Raw genomic sequence first — 20,582 nt, forward strand, 5'->3', positions numbered from 1 at the left:
AAGAAGGGACTGTCTCCAGGACTCTTCGCAGCTCTCACTGCTTTTACTCAGATGTCTGCCATTTATCTCCCAGGCCATCTCGATTGCATTCTAGCTGGCCTTCTTATTTTGTCTGTCTTCCCGCCTGTCCTCCCATCCATTCATTCATCCATTAAACCACCCTACCTCTCCTTCCTAGCCGTTCACCAAGCACATATAGAGTACCTTCACCAGGCCATCAGCACAATCTTTTTAAAACTAGGTCACACAAAGCTCAAAACTTTCAATGACCTTCCACTGCCCAAGACTGAAGTATAAACTCCATTCAAGCCTATTCAAGTCCACGCCTAATCAGTCTACCTTTCCTGCTGTGCCCTGGCCTCTGCCCCCACCTTCTATGTGAGAGGGGAAGGAGCACCGGGTCAAAGCCTAGTTCTCTCACTGGCCAGATGGGTATTTTGGGTAATATTTCCTGACCCAACGTATTCTGTTCTCCCATGATATGCTGTGTGCAGCCCACATTCCCACCTTTATTCAGGTTACTTCCTTTGTTGGAATACCTGTCAAAATCCATTTATCCTTCCTAACCCCCATTGCAAAGGCTTTCTTCTCCTAGATTTCTACAGCTCTCTACAACTCTTCTTCTATCTCCTCTAGTTTGTCCGCTTTTGAATGATGCTTGGGGCGCATACCTCAACCACATCTTGGAATCTGGGCCCCAAGCTCTCATCTTCATAATCCCCAGAGACTGTCTGCCATAAAATGGGTTCTCAAGGAATACTTACTGAATTGTTCCCAGCAACCCTGGGATCTCAGGAACAATGCTTCCCGAACTTTAACATGCATAGAAAGCACCTGGGAAGTCTTGCTAAAATACAGATTGATTCAGCAAGGCTTCTGTGGGGCCTGTAGTTTCCTGGGTGCTGCTGCTACTGGTCTATGGACCATCCTTTGAGGAACAAGACACTAAGAAGCAAGGAGATGCTCTGTGGGTTACTCTGCAGCCTGTGCTATTCCCTGTAGTGGGGCTGGACCTTCCAGGGGCACCTCATGGTTTGGGGCTTATTACCTCAGAAGTTTCAAGGGACTGGATCTCCCTTGGTAACTCCACAGCATGCTTATTGAAGTAGTCCATGGTGATGGCATTGTTCCAGTAGCTCAGGTTGTTCTCTGGATTGGCCGTCTTTTTCTTCCTCCTCAGGCAGCACACTGTCAGCAAGACAGCTGTAGAGAGAGTCCAAGTTAGAGACAGGGGAGGGAGATAAGCATGGGGCCAGCATTGCTGAGTGCCAGGTGAATTTGTGATGGCTATATATTCAGCCACTTACCCCATTTGTTAATTTGCTTGTTTGTTCAACAACTATCTACACACATTGAATGTCAACTTCAGGCCAGGTTCTGGGAGAGAGGGAGTGAAAAAAAGACAAGGCTGCGCTGTGTCATAAATATCCCTCCTAGTTTGTGTATGGAGGAGCACAGAGAGGGTCGCATGGTATATAATAAACAAAATGAATATAAGGTAAATTCAGACAGCAATAATTGTTTAAAGAAAATAAAATAGGGTGAATTGAGGGAGCAAATGGAGAGGAGTTGAGAAGAGAATGCTTTAGGGTGATCATGAAAGGCTCTCCTCAATGTGTGATCCTATCTGTCCAATCTCTGAGACTTATGGAGCTCCAGGGAGGAATGGGTATATTTGGATGTTGTGAATGAATAGGTAAGTGAACAGAGGGGCTTCAGCTTGCCAAGAGGGAAGGCTTCTGAGGTCGGGGAAGTAAGGTGGCCTGTCCAGCCTCACATAGTGCTGAGTAATGCTTTAACAAGGAAGAGAGCAGCCCTCTTAGGGAGAAGCCAGTAAATGAAGACTGGGCATTTCCCTGCTAGGATTAGAATCATCATAGACTGTGGGATGGCTGAAACTCCAGGCCAGGGGTGGGCAGGGCTGCAGTCAACATCTTGGAGGTGATGACCATCTGTCCTGGGTAGAGGGGACCCCAGATCCGGCAGTTCAGAGGCTGGCGCTGGAATGGCAATGACCACCAGGGGGCAGCAGAGTGCCAGCTCTGTCCAAGGCAGCCTGAGGATTTGGCCAGCATCAAGGGGCCTGTACATGTCAGGGTGTGGGGTATCTGCTAAAGTTGGCATCCCTATAGGCTGAGACCTCAGGGCCCACCGCTTCAGTCCCTGTGGGATAACAGGATTTCTGTAGCTCTCTTCTTAGCTGCTGGCCTTGCTGGCATCTCAACCTGAAAAGACCTCCAGGCAAGGGCAAGAGATTGGGCAAGTTTCTATTGATCTGATCTGCTTTGATCAGAAAGACTTCTCATTTGCTCACTACTTTTCTAGGTACCCTTAAAAAAGTTTTAAAGATATAAAGGACATTTCTGAATGTTTGAGCTAAAAGAAATTTCAGACTGGCTGGTATAGACTTTCAAATATTGAAAAATTTCCAAACTCAAGCTCTCCTTTTTTCTTCTCTCCCATCCTTCCAAAGAAAAACATGATTGAAGGATGAATGGGGGTGAGGTGGGGGAGCTGTAGAGCTCAGTCTGAAAATGCTAATGTAGGGCATCTCCTTATTTTACAGATGAGCAGACTGGTCCAAAGCATCCTGCTGACTTGCCACAGGTCACAGGTCTGTGAATGGCAGGGCTGGAGCAAGGCCCCAGGTCCTGTCTCCCCTTTCTGGCACCTTTATTCTTCACTGTCACTACCTTTCCATCCTGTTCCTGGAACTGGGATGGAGAAATGGTCTGGGGGAATTCAAACTGATGAAATAGAAGCCATAAAGCTACTAATCTGTGTTGGGATGGGTTGCAGAGTCTAGGTCCTCTGACCCCCAGTCCAGTGCTCCCTCAAGCCCACACTGCCCCTGGCTCCAGAGCCTGGGCCTGTTTAGGACAAAGGGCCAGGACTCTGCCTTGTGGGAAGAGCTGGCTCTGTTGCAGGATGGTCTGGGGGGTTGGAACAGGGAGCTCTGTTCCTAGTTTTCTCCCCTCAAATGTTGTTAGTGCTTCAGGCCTGATTGTTTCTTTCAGGGAATTCCCAGTGCCTCTCGAGTGCTCTTTCATTTACAATAGAAGCTGGCCGGGCCACAGAAAGAACTTGGGCATGGAATCTAAAAGGCCTGGGTTCAAGTCTGACTCTGCTGCATGTTACGTTAGGTAAGTCACTTAAACATACTTGACTACTATGGATTCACAGGGCTGTAATGAGAGCTAGAGATCATGAATGCAAAATGCTGAGCACACTGCCTGATGCACAGTCAGTACTTATTTAATGAGAGTTTTCTTCTTGTTCTTCTAGCACTCTCCATAAGAGAAAGAAAAACTGGGCTACATGACTATTGAGTGTCTCAAGGCCAAGGGACCACCTGTGATTTAGAACTTTCATTATTTTGCTGGCCTGACCTTTCATCCAAGAAAAAGTACAATTGAGACGTATGGAGTTGCTAATATATGTCCAGTGCTGACCTAGGCACTTTACAGTCTGATTTAACCCACAAAATAGCTCTCTCAGGAATGTACTGTTATTCTTCCTCTTTGCAGAAGAGGCAAATGAAGCTCATGGAAGTTAACAAAATTGATCTTGATCACTCAGGTAATTAATGGAACTTGACCTGGGTCTCTGTGACCCCTCAGGGAAATGCTTGTTGTCTTATATTGCCCTGAACACTGCAAGGAACACATCCGAGGCATGTGGAAGCACTTGTAAATGACACAACTCTGTGCAAACACAAGCCCATGCTTTCATCTGCCTTTTTTTTTTTTTTTTTTTTTTTTTAGAGAAAGAGAGAAGGAGGCAGAGAGAGTGTGAGCAGGGAGGGGGAGAGGGAGGAGAGAGGGAATCCCAACTGGGCAGCACACTCAGTGCAGAGCCCAATGCAAGGGTTGATCTCATGACCCTGAGATCGTGACCCAAGCCAAAATCAAGGGTCAGGTGCTTAACCGACTGAACCACCCAGATACCCCTGGCATCTGCCTCTTGAAGGCCCTGAGCTAACACAGTGGATATTAATCCTATTTTTATAGGTGAGAAAACACTGGGCCAATGGTTAAGTTACATGTCCAAGGCCCACAGGTGACTGGCAGGAGAGGTGCTGTGACATATTTGATTCCACAAGCCAAGTCTTTCTATCAAACCAGGCCTCTTCTTCAGGGATTTATGCAGGTTTAATGTTTAAAAAAAGAAGACAGGGAGCTGTCACATATTTCAGTTTGGCTCCTTCACTTTGAAGATGAAAAAGCTGACATTTTGGAAGGGAGGATTGGTCCAGTGGTGCCAGCCTGAGGGACCAGCCTAGCTTGTGGACAATCACTTCCTTTCTTTGGGGTTTCGAGCAGGAGGTTCAGGGAGGCCTCAGGGTATGGAAGGATGCCAGGCTGGACATAAGGATACTGGCCTAGGGAAACCAGGTTTGGGGGCTCACTGTCAGCCACCACCAGGATGGGGGTGGGACTAGAAGGCTCCCATCAGGGGGTGCTAGTTTGGAAGCACAGAGAAGAGGTATGAGAGCATGGCACTCTGGTCCAGCTGAGGTGACAGCCCCTGGACAACCCCGCCTGCCCCTGGGGCTACTCTACATCCCCCTTGCTTCAGTTAGCTCACAAGCCCCAAGGAGAAACACTTCCTTCCACCCTCCTGGTCACACTTCCTTCTCATTCCAATTTATTCTACTCTTTTCATGGAAAGAGTAACTCTGAGCCATGTTTTCTTATATAATAACTACAAAGTCATTTTGGACCTATAAGAGATACATATATCTAATGGCATTCACCGCCAATCGGGAAGAAGCCAGAATGCTCTGGGGGTGCAGTGCAAGTGGACCCTCAACATCTGGGGCAGAGAGAGGTGTTGTTACTGTTTCAGCCAGGCTCAATCTAGATTGGTGGTGAAAAACATCTGCAGCTGGTCTGGTTCCTGTTCTCACCACCCATAAAGCCTTTCATCTTTTTCAGGGAGGCAGGGTGAAGACATTCTTGAGAATGGATTTGGTATGTGCCACAAAACTGACCTCCTGATGAAAGCCCAGAGCACTGACTGGGGTGTGTGAGGATCAATTCAGTGCCAAGCCCAGAGAGTTCTAAAAGAAGGTGGTGGCCTCTTTGCATCCTGATGGTGGCAGCAGAGACCAGCTCAAGAGCCACATGGCTTCTCTGCCCTAGCCAAATGTGGCCTGGATCCAATCAGTTTTGGTTTTCAGCACATCTGAACCCCTGCGTGGCTGTCCCTGGCATGGCTCAGGAGACAAAGCATTTCTCAGTCCTCTCACATATATCTTTCCAGCCATTGGGTAGGGCTTACGATCTGGAAGGGTTGGTGGAACTGATGACAGCCCTTTTTGGGCAGGCCTGAGATTTGCTATGATTAACCCCCTGTTTCCAACAGAAGCAGGGGATTCAACCACCTGCCTAGCAACTCTGGCCTCCTGAAATCTGGTTTCTGGTACATGCAGGAAACAAGGTCAAGGCTGGTCAGGGCTGGGACAAGGTCAGGCTGGTCTGAAAAGCCAGATGTGAGGAAATGCATTCTCTTTGCTACTAACCCAGCCTGCCTGAAATATATGCAAACTGGCAATGAAGACCCTTCTTTGAGGGCAGTAGAGTGAGCTTTAGGATAAATGCAGCTGCTGGAAGAGGTCTGCTTATCTGATGACTGGAGTGGGATTAGGCTATGAAAGCACCCTGGATATTTACTCATATGTGCTTTGAAAGAGCACAGTACTTTGAAGCTGGACAAGTATTCTATCTTGATGTCCCTTGCATCAGGGTCTTCACCGGGCCCCAACAGGATGGTCCCACAGGAGTTGGGGCCATGACTAAGGATAGGGAACTCTATGTGGAAGCAGCTAGGACTAAGGCAGGGATCTTGGCAAGTAGGGCTTAGGGGAGCCTCCCAAGTGCACACTGGGAATGCAAGACAGACGCTGAAGGACATGGAGTCTGTGGTTCCAAGGGACTGTGAGAGTCCACTTTGACAAAAGGGTTCATAGCTTCCTTTATAAAGTAGTACTTTCTACTCCAGCATCTGAAGGCTCTTTCAGAGTGCCGGGAACATTCTCTAAGTGCAGTTTCAGGCTATGTCCTTGTTTCTGTCTTGGCTGACATTATTATGCATGGGTTAGGCAGCCCATGGGTTTTCTGACTTTGCAGTAAGATCTAATTTCAAACTCACACATGCAAAAAAGGGCTGTAGAAGTCTCGTTAGAACTGTAAAAACAGGTGGGTGTGACCTGTGGAGTGAAGCCTAGATCTACTCTGTGCTGTCTAGCTCAGGCAAAGAGAAAGGCCCAGGTGGGGAGAGGGCTCTGTGAGCTGGGGGAGGCAGCCACATCAGATATCTCAATTCTCTAGTGCTTGGCATAGTGCCTGGCACACAAGGGGAACTTGGGAAATACTGTGTTGAATCACAACAGATTCTACCACCGGATCTGAGATGACTCATGTGATTGGGACCCTGGGCAAGTCATTTCACCTGAAGACTTAGTCCCTGCCTATAAGGTTATGTTCCTTGCATAGCATGTTTAATATGTTTTTTATTCCTCTGACTAGTCTGTTTTACAGAAGGCTTGGTTAAAAATAATGGGAACTCACTTTGTAAACTAAAGCTTCTAGAGACACAAAGAATGAAAAATTTAAAAAATGGTCTCTAATGTGGTTACTTCTCAAATATGACTATTACTAATAATTTATTGGCTAATAGAACTACATTTTCTCATTATCATTCTTCTGTTTTAGAAGTGGACAATCACAGTTTTAAGCATTCATGTGTGTTTCCATGAGACAATAAAGGCACTTAATGAAAGAATAAAATATGCAACCTGCAAACATTTTCACTTTTCCTAAATTGGGTCCTTGAGCAGAAGTAGGTTGTCCACCTTTGACATGGAAAGTTTGCTTTGCTTTTCAACTAGAAGGAAACAAAAAGCTGAGAGAGGTGACTTCTGGAAAGAATCCAGAATCTAGATTTAAAAAGATCTTGTTGGTACAATGCCAAGTAGAAATTATGCTCACGTTAAAGGCATATACCTCTTGCACTAATGTTCAAATGACCCATGGCATGAGGAAAGGCTGGGAGGGCATCTTAACAGCCTCCTCTGTGGAAAGTTTCTGGGGCTCTGTTCTTATTGAGATCAGGATGAGCCCATGGTGTGATGTGACAGTATAACGGACAGAGCTGATATCAGTGTTGGCTTCCTGAGTGTGGCTGAAGTGTCCAGAACAAAGGAAACACCACCTGCTCTCCTCTGTCATGGCTGGCCATGTGGAACACTGTGCTCTCTACTGGGAGAGCAGGGCTAAACTTGTGGTCATTTGGAGCAGCAGATGATGGGGTAGGGCCAGGGCAATGTGAGATGTGAAGGAATCGGCATGAGCGGCTTAGAAAAGGAAAAGCTGTTTTTGAGCACCATTTCAAATGTTTCAGGAATTGGTAGACAGACTGATTTTGTATGGTTTCAGAGGGCATGGCTTAGGACCACAGAGTGAAAATTACAAAGAGACAAATGTCAGGCTTCCAGGAGAGCTGGGTAACAACCTGAGGGAGTCAAAGGAGAATGGCTGTCCAATGACTGAGAAGCACAGGGGGTTTCTCACCCCTGGAAGGGTTCAGAAGGAGGCCAGCCAATAACCATGGAGGGGTGGGGGAGTTAAAATTAGTGAGGATTCATGTGAGTTTATCAGAGAAACTCTAAGAATCTAAGATCAAGTTACATGGGGAAGACATAAAAGAAGCCCCAATATTCTGAGTAATTAAATCAGGTACTTTGTGGCAAGGTCAGGGGGAAGGATCTCTTAAATTCTCATTAAAGGAGTGACAGGTAGCAGCACAGAATTGCTGGTGGCCTGGGAGAGCCCTTCTCTACCAGCACCAATGGAAGCAATGCAGTCCACACTGCATCCAGCTCACACCATCCATGAACAAATAAAACTGTGGAAGAGGGAGAAAATAGCTAAATTCATGTGTAACTCTCAGGCTCTCAATTTAGCTATAGGAACTGCTGCTTTTGCTAAGGCTAATAGAAATTCCTACAAGATCAAAGCCTCCTCTCCTTTTTTGGAGAAAGAGAGAAAGAGCAGGAGGAAAAGAGATAAGGGAAAGGAGGAAAGATAGGCAGAAAGATGGATGTGAAGTGGGAGAGGAAGGTAGGGCTCTACTACTTGCAGGTTGTATGTTTAGAAGTGCCAGTGTTCCCCTATGGTGTCTTGGTGCCATGTCACTACAGCCATTAGCAGGCTGCCCTTGAGGGTGATAGTGTGGCAGGATGGTGTCATGACAAGAGCACTGGGCAGGAAGTTGGTGACCCTCTATCCCAGGCCTATCCCTCACTTAACTTCGGGCTCCTGGGTGAGCCATGGCACCTCTCCAGCTTGGTGTTTCTTTTTGCACAATTCAGAGCTTGACTGGACTACTTGGAATGTTCTCCCCCACTCCTGGGAGCTCTCTTTTTATGACGAATGGGCATCTGATCCATGGCCTGGCTAAGGACCAGGACCAGGGGTAGGGATAAGCCATGATTTGTGTCCTGCCACCTAGTTTCCTACAATTCTGGGAAGTTCAGCCGCCTGTTTGGTAGGGACTTCCCAGCTCTGGGGCAAAGGCTCTCTGGGAACAGACACATTGATGTGATAGAGGGAGAGGAGGGAAAAGGGGAGGAGTAAGGAGAGGGTGAGGCACTTACAGCAGGAGGAGATGGGCACGCTGATGGCCAGGATCACCCAGGCGATGTCCATCTTGCTCAGGCAGATGGTGGCTCTGTGCTGGGGTTTGTCCCCTTCGGCCACATGGGATATATTCCCTGCTGTTCCAGGCTTCCAGGTCCCAGCAGGGACTAGGCGGTTGAGGAAGTTTCCTGTGGCTGTGGACACCACTGTGGAGAGAGGACTGGGCACCCTGTTGGTCGTGGTGGGGGTGGTTGTAGCCTCCTCCTTGGCTTGGGAAACAGTGCTTTCTGAGCCCCTGGTGGGGTGGGCTGGGGCCTGCGAGGTTGAAGATGTTCCCTGAGGGGTCCCCTCGGAAGGGGCTGAGACACTGGCATTGAAGGCAGCCTGGGTGGGCCCCGCGGTGGCTGTGAAGACCCCAGAGCTGGTAGATGGAGGTCTGTTGATGTCGGGGGTGACAGTAAGCCAGGAGTCACTGTGGCTGGGGCCATCCTGTGGGTCACCGCGAGGGCGCTGAGAAGGCACTGGGGCAGGTTGTGGACTGGCAGGGGCACCTGAGGCTACTGTGGTGTCCGGCTCCCCTCCTTGGCTGGTGAAGTTGGAACCACCCCCCTGGTCTGCTCTGCTAAGGCCTGGCTTGTCCTCTGCAGGCACCAGGGGGGTGGTGGGTAGTGCCCACGAGGTCCTGCTGGGAGCCATGGTTGTGGCCACTGTCTGGGGTTGTGGCAAGGAAGAATAACCCCAGAGTGGGTTCCTGGGAGTGAGGGTGGACAGGTCAGGTTCTATAGACCCTGTAAAGTTGCCTTTGTAGATCTGAAAGATTTTCCCCAGGGGCCGCTTCTGCCCCAGATGTGTGGAGCTCTGATTTCGTCCCCGCTGGCCTTCCTTCCTCCCAGAGTGGCCACTGGGTGCGGGCAGGACAGAGCGTGATGAACTGCTGGTCCCCTTTCGGGAAGAGCCTGGGGGCCTGGGAGGTCTGCGTGTGGTAGCCCGGGTAGATGCTGTGGTGGGACGGCTGGTGGCTCCTGTTGGCTTTGTCAGCAGGATGGTGGCCATAGCTTCCCCCTGGGGAAGGCCCTCTGAGTGGGAGGATGTGGTTGCCATCGCAGCAGGAAGGGGCCCTGGGGTTAGGGGGCCTTCAGAATGTGGGGTGGTTGCTGTCATCATGATGGTGGAGACAGTGTTTGTAGGAGGGCGTCCATCTGGATGGGGCGTTGTCATTGCCATGGGAGCTGCAGTCTGTGAGGAGGATCCATTGGGATGGGGGGTCAGTGAGCCCACAGAAGTGGGGGCAGTTGCCATGGAAGAATGTCTGGTAGAGCTGAGGGTTGCTGTCACCATGGTGTCTGGGGTGGTGCCTGAGGGGAGGACCTGAAGAGATTCTCTGGGAGATGGTTCCTGGGTGGCAAATACCAGTGCTTCGGTCAGTGCCAAGATCAGGAGGAAGCCTTGAGAAGAAGACAGAGAGAAGAGGTGAAATACCTGGGGAGTTGCTCAGAGCCTGGACCTTCCTTACGCAAGAAGCTGTGGTGCTCTGGGAGCTAAAGGGAACACTGGGAGCATTCCGGAGATCCACACTGCCACCTTGACCCCCAAGAGCAGCTTCTCAGAACAGGCTGGGCTGGGTGTGGGAAGGATTATGGTCTCTGAATGCCTGCTGCCCCTCTGCAGCCAGGGAGTGGTCAAGGCCAGGTTGATCAGAGGAAGGCTGGCAACTCTGTGTAAACCAGCCTGAGTCAAATGTGGAAGGCTTCTGTGGGCAGAGCTGACCAACTCTTATGCCTTTTCTGAATATTCCATTTACGGACTGGACAAAGGCACAAATTGTCAGATATCTGTTTATTCAGTCCCATTCACTGGGCAAGTAAGGAGGGTCTCTATCCTCTCCTTGACATCGGAGGACACAAAAATGGACAAAGCAGTCTCTGGCTCTGAGTGAGCTCAAACCAATCCACAAACAATCCTAAAACAAGAAAGAGAAATCTCAGTGCCATAGGTCAATGATAGGCAGAAGGGGACAGCAGTCCAGTGGGTGACCAGATCTGGTGCCCACATAGCACTTAGCAGAGAGCTGGAAGAGAAGATGCACTCCAAGACCACCAGCTGGTTTTATGGTTGTCATTAATGTTAACTGCTTTCCCTGTGGCGCTCCTGTGGCTGAACTCTCTGTGGAACATCACTGGTGATGCCCAGCCTTTTGAGTAGGAGGACCTCTTTTGAGCATTAACAAGAAAATTATGAATTTCTCATGATGATCAGTGTGCATGCTTTTGGTTCATTGAGAAAATGCACAGGAACAAAACGTATAAATTTAAAAATACTTCTAAATATATGTGGATTTATTAATCATAATAGCATGTGTCAAACTTTACAAATAATACATCTCATACAAATGTGAGACATAGGATCTGTTCAGATTATAAACTGGAAAACTGGCCACCCTGGTACAATACATGGGCTGGGAAGAACTGGTCTCAACAGCTGATGGGTGGCCTGATCGACTTCTAAGGCCTAATTCTGACCTGTGAATTCCCCCATTTTCTTATGAAGTCCTTCCTGGTTACTGTCTTGTCCTTCCTTCAGCTCTGCTAGCCACCTAGACAATGGTAGAGATCTGTCTCTATCTGGTAACTATCTGGGAACCTCCCTCCCCCACTAGATTCAAGCACTGAATGGCCAAAGCAGGGATCCTGACAGTGATTTCTATGTATCTGAGATGATCGGCAAAGCTGCTGGCGAGGGGGAAGGCAGCAGCCCTGGTGAGCTTTCAGAAACAAAGAAGGGGAGATCATCTGGCTTGCCTTTGAAACAGGCCCAGGATTACTAGTGAAGCCACCTCTATCTTGGGTGTGGGGTGGAGTCTGAGTTTGGACCAGCTCACCTCGCCTTGCACTTCTAAATTGGTGGGTGGAGGAAGGCCAAGGGACAAAAGATTGAACAGATGGTAGCACACACAGTCTCTAGGACCAACAATTTGTCCTAAGTAAACTATTTTTTCCTAAACTTTCTTTGGTGATCTAAACCATATATTAACAGTAAGCTCTGCTTATTCAAGTCAATCTTAAAAACTGTTTTCTGAGCATCTGCTCTGGCCCAATCTTTCATACTTTTTAATCCTCACAATCACTCAATGGGGTAGGAAATTGAGATCTCAGGTAGATTAACGAATGTGTTTAAAGTCCCATCATAGTTGTGGTATATATATAACCGAGCTGTATCTAAAATGCATGCTTTTCCTGGTCAACCACCACTGATAATGCAGGAGGAGGAAGTTGCTGTGCTGCAATACTCTGACTGGTTCAGGGTTATTCCAACCCCTCTCTTGCAGCCAAATACCACAGGGACAATCTGTTCTTAGGGCTGGGAGTCTTAACCTCTGATGTTTTGAGGGACATTCTCTTATAAGCCTATGTTTTGCTCATGAGTCCCTTAGTTCAGTATAAGTGCTAAAGATTGAACTGTGTGTCCCCCAAATTCATTTGTTGAAGCTTTAATCTCTAGTGCCTCAGAATGTCACTGTGTTTGGTAATAGGGCCTTTAAAGAGGTTATTAAGTCAAATGAGGCCTTTAGGGTGGTCCCTAATCTAATCTGACCGGTGTCTTTATAAGAAGAGGAGATGAAGACCTAGAATGATACCAGAGATGCTTGGACACAGAGGAAAGACCACCTGAGGACACAGTGATAAGATTGTCATCTTCAAGTCAAAGGGAGAGGTCTCATCAGAAGCCAATCCTGTCAGTAACTCGATTTTGGTCTTCTAGCCTCCAGAACTGTGGGAAAATAACTTTCTGTTGTTTAAGTATGCCCAGCCTGTGGTACTTTGTTATGCCAGCCTGAGCTAAGACAGATGTCTTACATTAGAGATCCCTCAGAAAAAGGAAAGGCAGAGTTGTGTTCAGGTAGTATATTTTGGGAAATGATTTGAGGGGACAACCATGGCAGTCTGAGATGAGTCAAACAGAGAAAATCAATCTGAGGGCAGGTTATGAGTTGATCAAATATGATACTCGTATTTGCTGGGGACCTCTGAGGGGCTGAGTAGACTGCACCTCAAACTTTCTATGTGAGAGGAGCATTTGCTTACCCAGCAGTTCTTGATGTGGGAAACAAAGGCAGAAGAAAAATTAAATTTCCTTACTACTTGCAGCCCATTGACAAATCCTTGAAACAGGCAGTGACATTTCTCTAGGAATTCAGCTGCCTTGATGTTAATATTTTGCTAAAGGCAAGAGACAATCTTATCCCAATCCCCCAAGATCCTGTAAGTCTTCTTTAACATATAAAAATTCCTTTGGAAACTTTTTCTCTATCCACCAAGATACATGTTAGCAATCATCCTTCAAGCATATGGCCCACTGATATACATCTGAAGGGTCTCATGATAGAGTTTTTTCTAAACAGTAATAAACGACCTTTCCCTAACACTGGCTAGCCCCCTTAGGATCTTGGAAACCTTGTTTCCAAAATGCCTTGGAGGCTGTGCTGTCCCTGATCCCCTCTCAACTTGAAAGTATATAATGAGTCACCCATCACAACCCCAGTGCAGCTCTTTCTGCCCATGGGTCCTGTCCCTGTGTTTTAATAAAATCACCTTTCACATCAAAGATGTCTCAAGAATTCTTTCTTGGCTGTTGGCTCCAAACCCCACCACTTCCTACATCACTCCCATCTCCACTGGCTCAGGGCTGCTTCACTGGTGCTCCTTCCTCTGTATTCCTTTCTTCTGCATGAGGCCCATGGCCAGTGTGGCTTAGTCAGAGAAGCCCCAGGCAAGGGGCTGTCAGGGTACACCTGTGCCCAGCTGGTGGCTGCTGCAATAGCTGGAGTTAAAATTAAAGGCCCTTGGCTTCCTGGGTTAGAACATCAGATATGTGAGAGAAAATCAGAGACCAGAGACCAAGGACATGGAAATCTTTTGGCAGCAGCACTAAGGGCAGTGCAAAGCTTACAGACCCTGAAAGATCCAAGTGACAGGTGGGAGAGGAGCCACTCTGGCCTCTGGAAGAGCTTTTGCAGCACTCTAGAGGTAGAAGGGTTAATACATCGTAGTCTGTAAAATACTAGGGAAAGAAATGCTCTTGACTTTCTCACCAGGAGCATTCCAGGGGCTAAAATCCTCCTAGCTGGGAAATATATGACTATAATCGTTCTTGCTTTAAGGGGCGCCTGGGTGGCTCAGCGGGTTAAGCCGCTGCCTTCGGCTCAGGTCATGATCTCAGGGTCCTGGGATCGAGTTCCGCATCGGGCTCTCTGCTCGGCGGGGAGCCTGCTTCCTCCTCTCTCTCTGTGCCTGCCTCTCTGCCTACTTGTGATCTCTGTCTGTCAAATAAATAAATAAAATCTTTAAAAAAAAAAAAGACTTACTGTGTAAATAAATATTTGCCTTTGTTGTCCCCTTCTCCTTTTTTAAAATTAATTCCTTGAGGTTATTTTTCTTTCTAGGAAGACTGTTAAATTACCTCTCAGTCCTTCTTCTTTAGACTTTAGAGTAAACCTTTGTTTGGTACAATGAATGGGTATTGCCATCCGGGTGCCAAGAATTTTCATTTGGAGGATGAGGTTTAGCTGTCACAGTAAGAGGGGCCCTAGAGGTAACTTAATCAAATTCCCTCATTTCACACAGGGGGCAATGGAAGGAGCAAAGTGACTTGTCCAAAAACACACAGCAGGTTGGGGGCACAGCTTGGACCACATCCACTATTTCAAAGCAACTTTTCATTTGTATTATAAAAATTGCTATGATGTTGCACTGCACAAACACCTCCTTCAACCTCCACTGTCATTTTCACTAAGGAAATCAGACATGACTTTACCTCTCCTCTTTGGCATAAAAGGTTAATAACTGAATGAAAGGGTGCATACTGTCACAATAACTCTGCAAGGCCTTCAACCTGGGCTTCCCCTAACAGATGCAAATTTTCATTCAAGTCCCTTTGTGTTGGCCTGCTACTCTTCTCCCACAATCTGGGGCTATCGCCTCTTTGCATATAATTTGCATAGATTTGCATAATAGCCTCTGGAGGCTCTAATGCCAAATATGTGAGAGAGACTAAAACTAAAATTTAGCTTGACATGCTTTAAATGTGGAACTGAATTTTAAAGCATCTTGGAAAATGGACAAGTGTAGGGTGTGGAAACCCACAGACTGATGGGTGTCCAGATGTTGCAGGAAGGCCTCCTCCTCCCTAAAATTCCAATGTGTACATGATCCCAGGGCCCAAGGAAAGGAAAGGTCCTCCTCCTTCTGTTGATTTGGTTGGCTGCCCATAGTGCATATTGGGCATGATACTTGCATCTGGCAAAGGCAAGGAGGGAGCTGGTGAAGGGAGAAATGGCTAATTTAATGTATGAGGTGATTCCTATATGCCATGCACTGCTTGAAGGGCTAAGCCTGTCCTGATATATTTAATTCCCAGAATACCCTGATGAGATAGGTACTATCAGTAACTCATTATTGCAATCGAGGAAAAGCAGCATGGAGAGATACAGGAACCTGTCTCCTTTCACACAGGTAGGGTATGGTAAGCCATGATTTGACTTGGCACCTTGGCTTCAGAGTCTACACTCTTAGGGGCACTTGGGTGGCTCAGTTGGTTAAGCATCTTACTCTTGATCTCAAGGTTGTGAATTCAAGCCCTGCACTGGGCTCCACACTGGACGTGGAGCCTCCTTAATATAAAACAAAACAAAACAAAACAAAACAACAGAGTCTACACTCTTAAAACATTTTCACTCACCCCCTTCCCCCACCTGCCAGGCTGCTATGCATAGTCAAAAGCAGTGATCCACAATCCTTTGAGCACTGATTTTCTATTATTGGTCTTTTGACTTTTCTTCCCTCTTACCTGTTTTCTTTCAGGGCTCTATATGACACATGTGGTGTTCTTTTAATAAGATGATCAATTAACTATATCCTGTAAGTAACAGGAAACTTGTAGGGCTGAAAATTTTTGTTTTAAGTCTCTGCTCTTCATGTAGAAGAGTAGGAAATTTTAAAATCTTTGTCTTAAAATTGCTTATACACACACACACACACACATACACACGACATATTTATTACATATATAAATTTCCCTTACACTTATAAACAATCCTATCTCATTTTCCTTGTAATTTTGTTATTTTATTTATTTATTTATTTATAAAAGATTTTACTTATTTATTTGACAGACAGAGATCACAAGGCAGAGAGGCAGACAGAGGAAGGGAAGCAGGCTCCCTGCCAAGCAGGGAGCCTGATGCGGGGCTCATTCCCAGGACCCTGGAATCATGACCCGAGCCAAAGGCAGAGGCTTTAATCCACTGAGCCACCCAGGTGCCCGTGTTATTTTATTTTTTAAAAATATTTTCTAAGTAGGCTCCATGCCCAGTGTGGAGCCCAACACAGGGCTTGAATTCATGACCCTGAAATCAAAACCTGGACTGAGATCAAGAGTTGGATGCTTAACTGGGGCACACCTGGGTGGCTCAGTCAGTTAAGCATTTGCCTTCAGCTCAGTCATGATCCCAGCATCCTGGGATCAGGCCCCACATCGAGCTCCCTGCTCAGTGGAGAGACTACTTCTCCCTCTCCCTCTGCGCCCCCACCACCCGCTGGTACTCTCTCTTGCTCTCATTCTATTTCAAATCAATAAAATCTTAAAAAAAAAAAAAGGGTTGGGTGCTTAACTGACTGAGCCACCTGGGCACCCCATCATTTTCTTTGTAATTTAAAATGTCTTTATCTTTGGGGCACCTGGGTGGGTCATCTGCCTTTGGCTCAGGTCATGATCCCAAGGTTCTGGGATTAAGCCCCGCATCAGGCTCCCTGCTCAGTGGGAAACCTCCTTCTCCATCTCCCACTCCCCCTGCTTGTGTTCCTTCTCTTGCTGTGTCTCTCTGTCAAATACATAAATAAAATCTTAAAAAATGTATTTATCTTCTATGTAGAGCTTTCCTTACATATCTAGATTTCTACTAGATATTTAAATATCTAGATTTCTACTAGATATTTCCCCCATTGTCTTCAAACCTTATGATAGAATCACAAAATCAGGAGATTGCGTAGTCTTTTGAGCCATCCCCCCATCATCAAGACCTCAAGCAAGATGGCAGCTCAGCCACTGTCCGTAAATTCAAGGAACCCCTCCCACCAAGAGGTGGGTCTTTTTCCTTCCCCTTGACCTGAGAGGTAGGCCTTTGTGAATTCTGTGAGGAATATAATGGGGCAGAAGTAACATCACATGACTTCAAGGCCAGACAGAAAAGCTAATACTGCTTCTGCAGGTTTCTCTTGTGTGTCTTTGGCCCCATATAAGAAGTCCAGTGGCCTTTAGGCCACCACATGGAGAGACTGAGTGGAGGGACCACTTGGAGAGGGAGACAAAGGCCTAAGGAGCCTTGGCTATTCTAACCCCAGCCAGGCATCAGACACAACAGTGAAGCAGCCTCGTTCCAGCCACTGTTGGATTGCAACCACAAGAGATACCAAGGGAGGAGAGTCACCTCACTGAGCTCAGTCAATCCTAACATTTGGGAACAAAGTAAATTATTAAGCCACTGTTTTGGGGTAGTTTGTTTTATAGCAACAAATAACTGGAACACTTAGGAATTTAGCTTCTGCATCCAGTGTTTTAAAAACATAAGGAAAGAGTGTCCACAACATATGAAGTCTGACCATCAGAGAGTCTGTTCTCAACATGGCAGGAACATACCATCTTGCCAGGAAATGGGCTTTTCTAATTTCAAAATTATTATCTTTCAGTTGGATGGGATATTAGGATTCTTTGGTATCCAGCTCCTTCACTTTATAGATGAGAAGGCTGAGGCCCAACAAACTGAAAAACTTACCCTGGGCTACACAGCTATATAGAGTTAGGACTATGAGTGACCCAGGCCAACTCACTGCCCCTCCAATCCCACCAAAGCTCCAAACCTATAGTGCTCTCTTTATATCACTGGTCCTGGTATTCTACTGTGTTCCATCCTCTGAACTTCAATGTTCCCTTTTATTTTAAAGATAAAACATGAATTCCTCATCTCTCACAGCATGGTTTCCCTCAGAAATAAATATGCATCACTGCCTTCAGGGTGTGCTGGACAAATGCTTTTATGAGATAACGTATGCTTGTGACCTTGGCTTCTTTATGAAACCAGGGAGTTTAGGGTGCAGATCTTTGCTTTTATTCTCCTCCTAGGCAATCACACCTGTGGTCTCCAGCTGGCATGACTTGCCTTGTGCTGCTCTGGGAAATTGGTTTTTGTTTTTAAGGATTTTATTTATTTATTTATCTATCTATCTATCTATCTATCTATCTATTTATCTATTTATTTATTTATTTGACAGAGAGAGCACAAGCAGGGGGAGCAGTGGGCAGAGGGACAAGGAGAAGCAGGCTCCCTACTGAGCAAGGAGTCTAATGTAGGACTCAATCCCAGGACCCTGACACCATGACCTGACCCAAAGGCAGACACTTAATTGACTGAGCCACCCAGGTGCTCCCAGAGCACAGTTTCCTAACAAAAACACTACAAACACATGTGAACACACACACACACACACACGCATGCATACACAGCACAGATTCTCTCTTAGGAGCAGGAAATAGGCAAGAACACCCCATTTGCAGTCTGGGCCCTCCTTTTATATCCATGCTAACTATATAGTCAAGTCATTTGTCTAAGGTCAAAACAGCTACCATGTGAAAGTACAAGGATTTAAACCCAGGTTCTCTGATCCTGGCTGCTTGAGACCTTAGGGACTGAGAGATTTGTTCCTACAGGAACAGAAGAATGAAGCAGCATGAAGATAGGCAATGACAAAACAATAACAACAACAACTGTGACGACCACAGTTAAAAACTAAAACTTGTGGGGCACCTCAGTGGCTCAGTCAGTTAAGCAACTGCCTTTGGCTCACGTCATGATCCCAGGGTTCTAGGATGCAGCCCTGCATTGGGCTCCTTGGGTCCACGGGGACCCTGCTTTTCCCTTTCCCCTGCCTGCTGCTCCCCCTGCTTGTATGCTCTCTCTCTTTCCATCAAATACATAAATAAAACTTTTTAAAAGATTTTATTTATTTATTTGACGGAAAGGGAGAGACCACAAGCAGGCAGAGAGACAGACAGAGAGAGAGGGGGAAGCAGACTCCCCGCTGAGCAGGGAGCCCGATGCAGGGATCAATCCCAGGACCCTGAGATCATGACCCGAGCTGAAGGCAAGAGGCTTAACCCACTGAGCCACGAGGCACCGCTAAATAAATCTTTAAAAAAAATAAAACTCTCCCCAAAGATAGCAAGACTTAGGGCAACTGCGTTGCCTTTTGTCTTCAGCTGTAGATTTCTGCCTTATGCATTCAGCTCCTCTTAGGACAAATATTTTCCACGTAGAATTCCTCCTTGGTATTCAAGGCCTTGTTAGAGGTCCCTCCTGGTGGCTGTAACCTCTACATCTAACCTATTCCAGCCTCCATGTCTCTGAATGGAAACGGCAAATGTCTTAATTGTTTGAGTGTCTGAACTCTAAGCTGCCGGGGGGGTAGAGACTGCATCAGGCTCAATGATATAACTCCATATCTAGTGCAGCACAGTGGCTACAACAAGTATTCGCTGAAGGCTAAGAAACCTAAATTACTTAACAGTCAACTGTGACAGTTTGTATTTTCCAAAAATAATCACAATACATCCCAACTGACTTACTCTTCCTAAATGGGGCTTGGCACTCCTTTTGGAGAAGAAAGGTCTATGTTCCCTTCCCTTGAATCTGGATGGGGCTGTGACTGTGGCTGACGTGAAGCCACATGAGTTCTGAGGCCAGGTCATAAAAGGTGGGTATAGCTTCTTCTTCTTCTTCTTCTTCTTTTTTTTTAAAAGATATTACTTATTTATTTGACAGACAGAGATCACAAGTAGGCAGAGAGGCAGGCAGAGAGAGGAAGGAAAGCAGGCTCCCCGCTGAGCAGAGAGCCCGACGTGAGGCTTTATCCCAGGACCCTGGGATCATGACCTGAGCTGAAGGCAGAGGCTTTAACCCACTGAGCCACCCAGGCGCCCCTCAACTCAGCTTCTAATAAGATAACATGATCATTAATATTCAGGGAATATCTTGTTGACGTCATGGGAAAGAACACAAATGCAGTCCTGCTTGTACTCTCCCAAAACTAAAAGGAAAAGGCTAATAAAAAAAATATATTCCATGCTTTATAGTGGAGAACCTGACCAACACTACCTGAGCCAGGTGATCAAGGTCAACATTAACAGAGATAAAGTCATAGTGACCGTATATGACCTTGATTTGAAGATGGCACTTTACCTCTGTAGTTTTCCTTCCCCTATAAACCCAGGCTAATGATAAGAAAAACAAATGAAAAATCCAAATTAAGGGATAGTCTATGAAGTATCTGACCAATACTTCTCAAAACTATCATGATCACCAAAAACAAGGGAAGTCTCATAAAGTATCACAGCCAAAAGCTGCCTAAGGAGACATGACCACTAAATGTGATGTGGTATCCTAGATAGGATCCTGAAACAGAAAAAGGACATTAGGGGAAAATGAAGAAAATCTGAACAAAATATGGACTTCAGTTAATAATAATGTACCATTTCATTAATTGTGACAAATGTACTATGGTAATATAAAATATTACAGAAAACTGAATGTGGGGTATATAGGAATTCTCTCTTGCAACTTTTCTATAAGTTTAAAGCTATTCTAAAATTAAAAAAAATATTTTTAAAAAGTTCCTAGTGGGTTTTGGAGGGGGATTTAACTGAGGGGATGTTTGCAGGCAACTTTCCCAGCAACTTGGTATAAGATCATGTGGCCACAGATGAGGGCATACAGATAGGACAGTGGGTGGAGGTAAAGTCTGAGTCCCACTCTGCCCTAATGGTGGCTTCTGGCTCCTCGGATCTTTCTTAACTTAGTGGGTAGATTCTGATCTAACCTAGCTACTGATATGT

At 46.3% G+C, this 20,582-nt stretch overlaps 1 protein-coding gene across 10 annotated transcripts in view; it reads right to left on the minus strand.

The window, feature by feature from the left end:
- Positions 1-20,582, minus strand: part of TMEM108 (transmembrane protein 108) — a 377,772-nt gene that overhangs the window by 6,653 nt on the left and 350,537 nt on the right. For all 10 annotated transcript variants that reach the window (XM_044252348.1, XM_044252346.1, XM_044252349.1 and 7 more), the window contains 2 exons: positions 8,660-10,087; positions 1,049-1,203 (listed from right to left, as the gene is read on the minus strand). In XM_044252348.1, the coding sequence (XP_044108283.1) occupies positions 1,049-1,203; positions 8,660-10,087 (1,583 nt within the window). The remainder of the gene's footprint in view (positions 1-1,048; positions 1,204-8,659; positions 10,088-20,582) is intronic.

Source organism: Neovison vison, chromosome 6 (assembly GCF_020171115.1).
Source record: "Neovison vison isolate M4711 chromosome 6, ASM_NN_V1, whole genome shotgun sequence".
Classification (NCBI taxonomy): Eukaryota; Metazoa; Chordata; class Mammalia; order Carnivora; family Mustelidae; genus Neogale; species Neogale vison.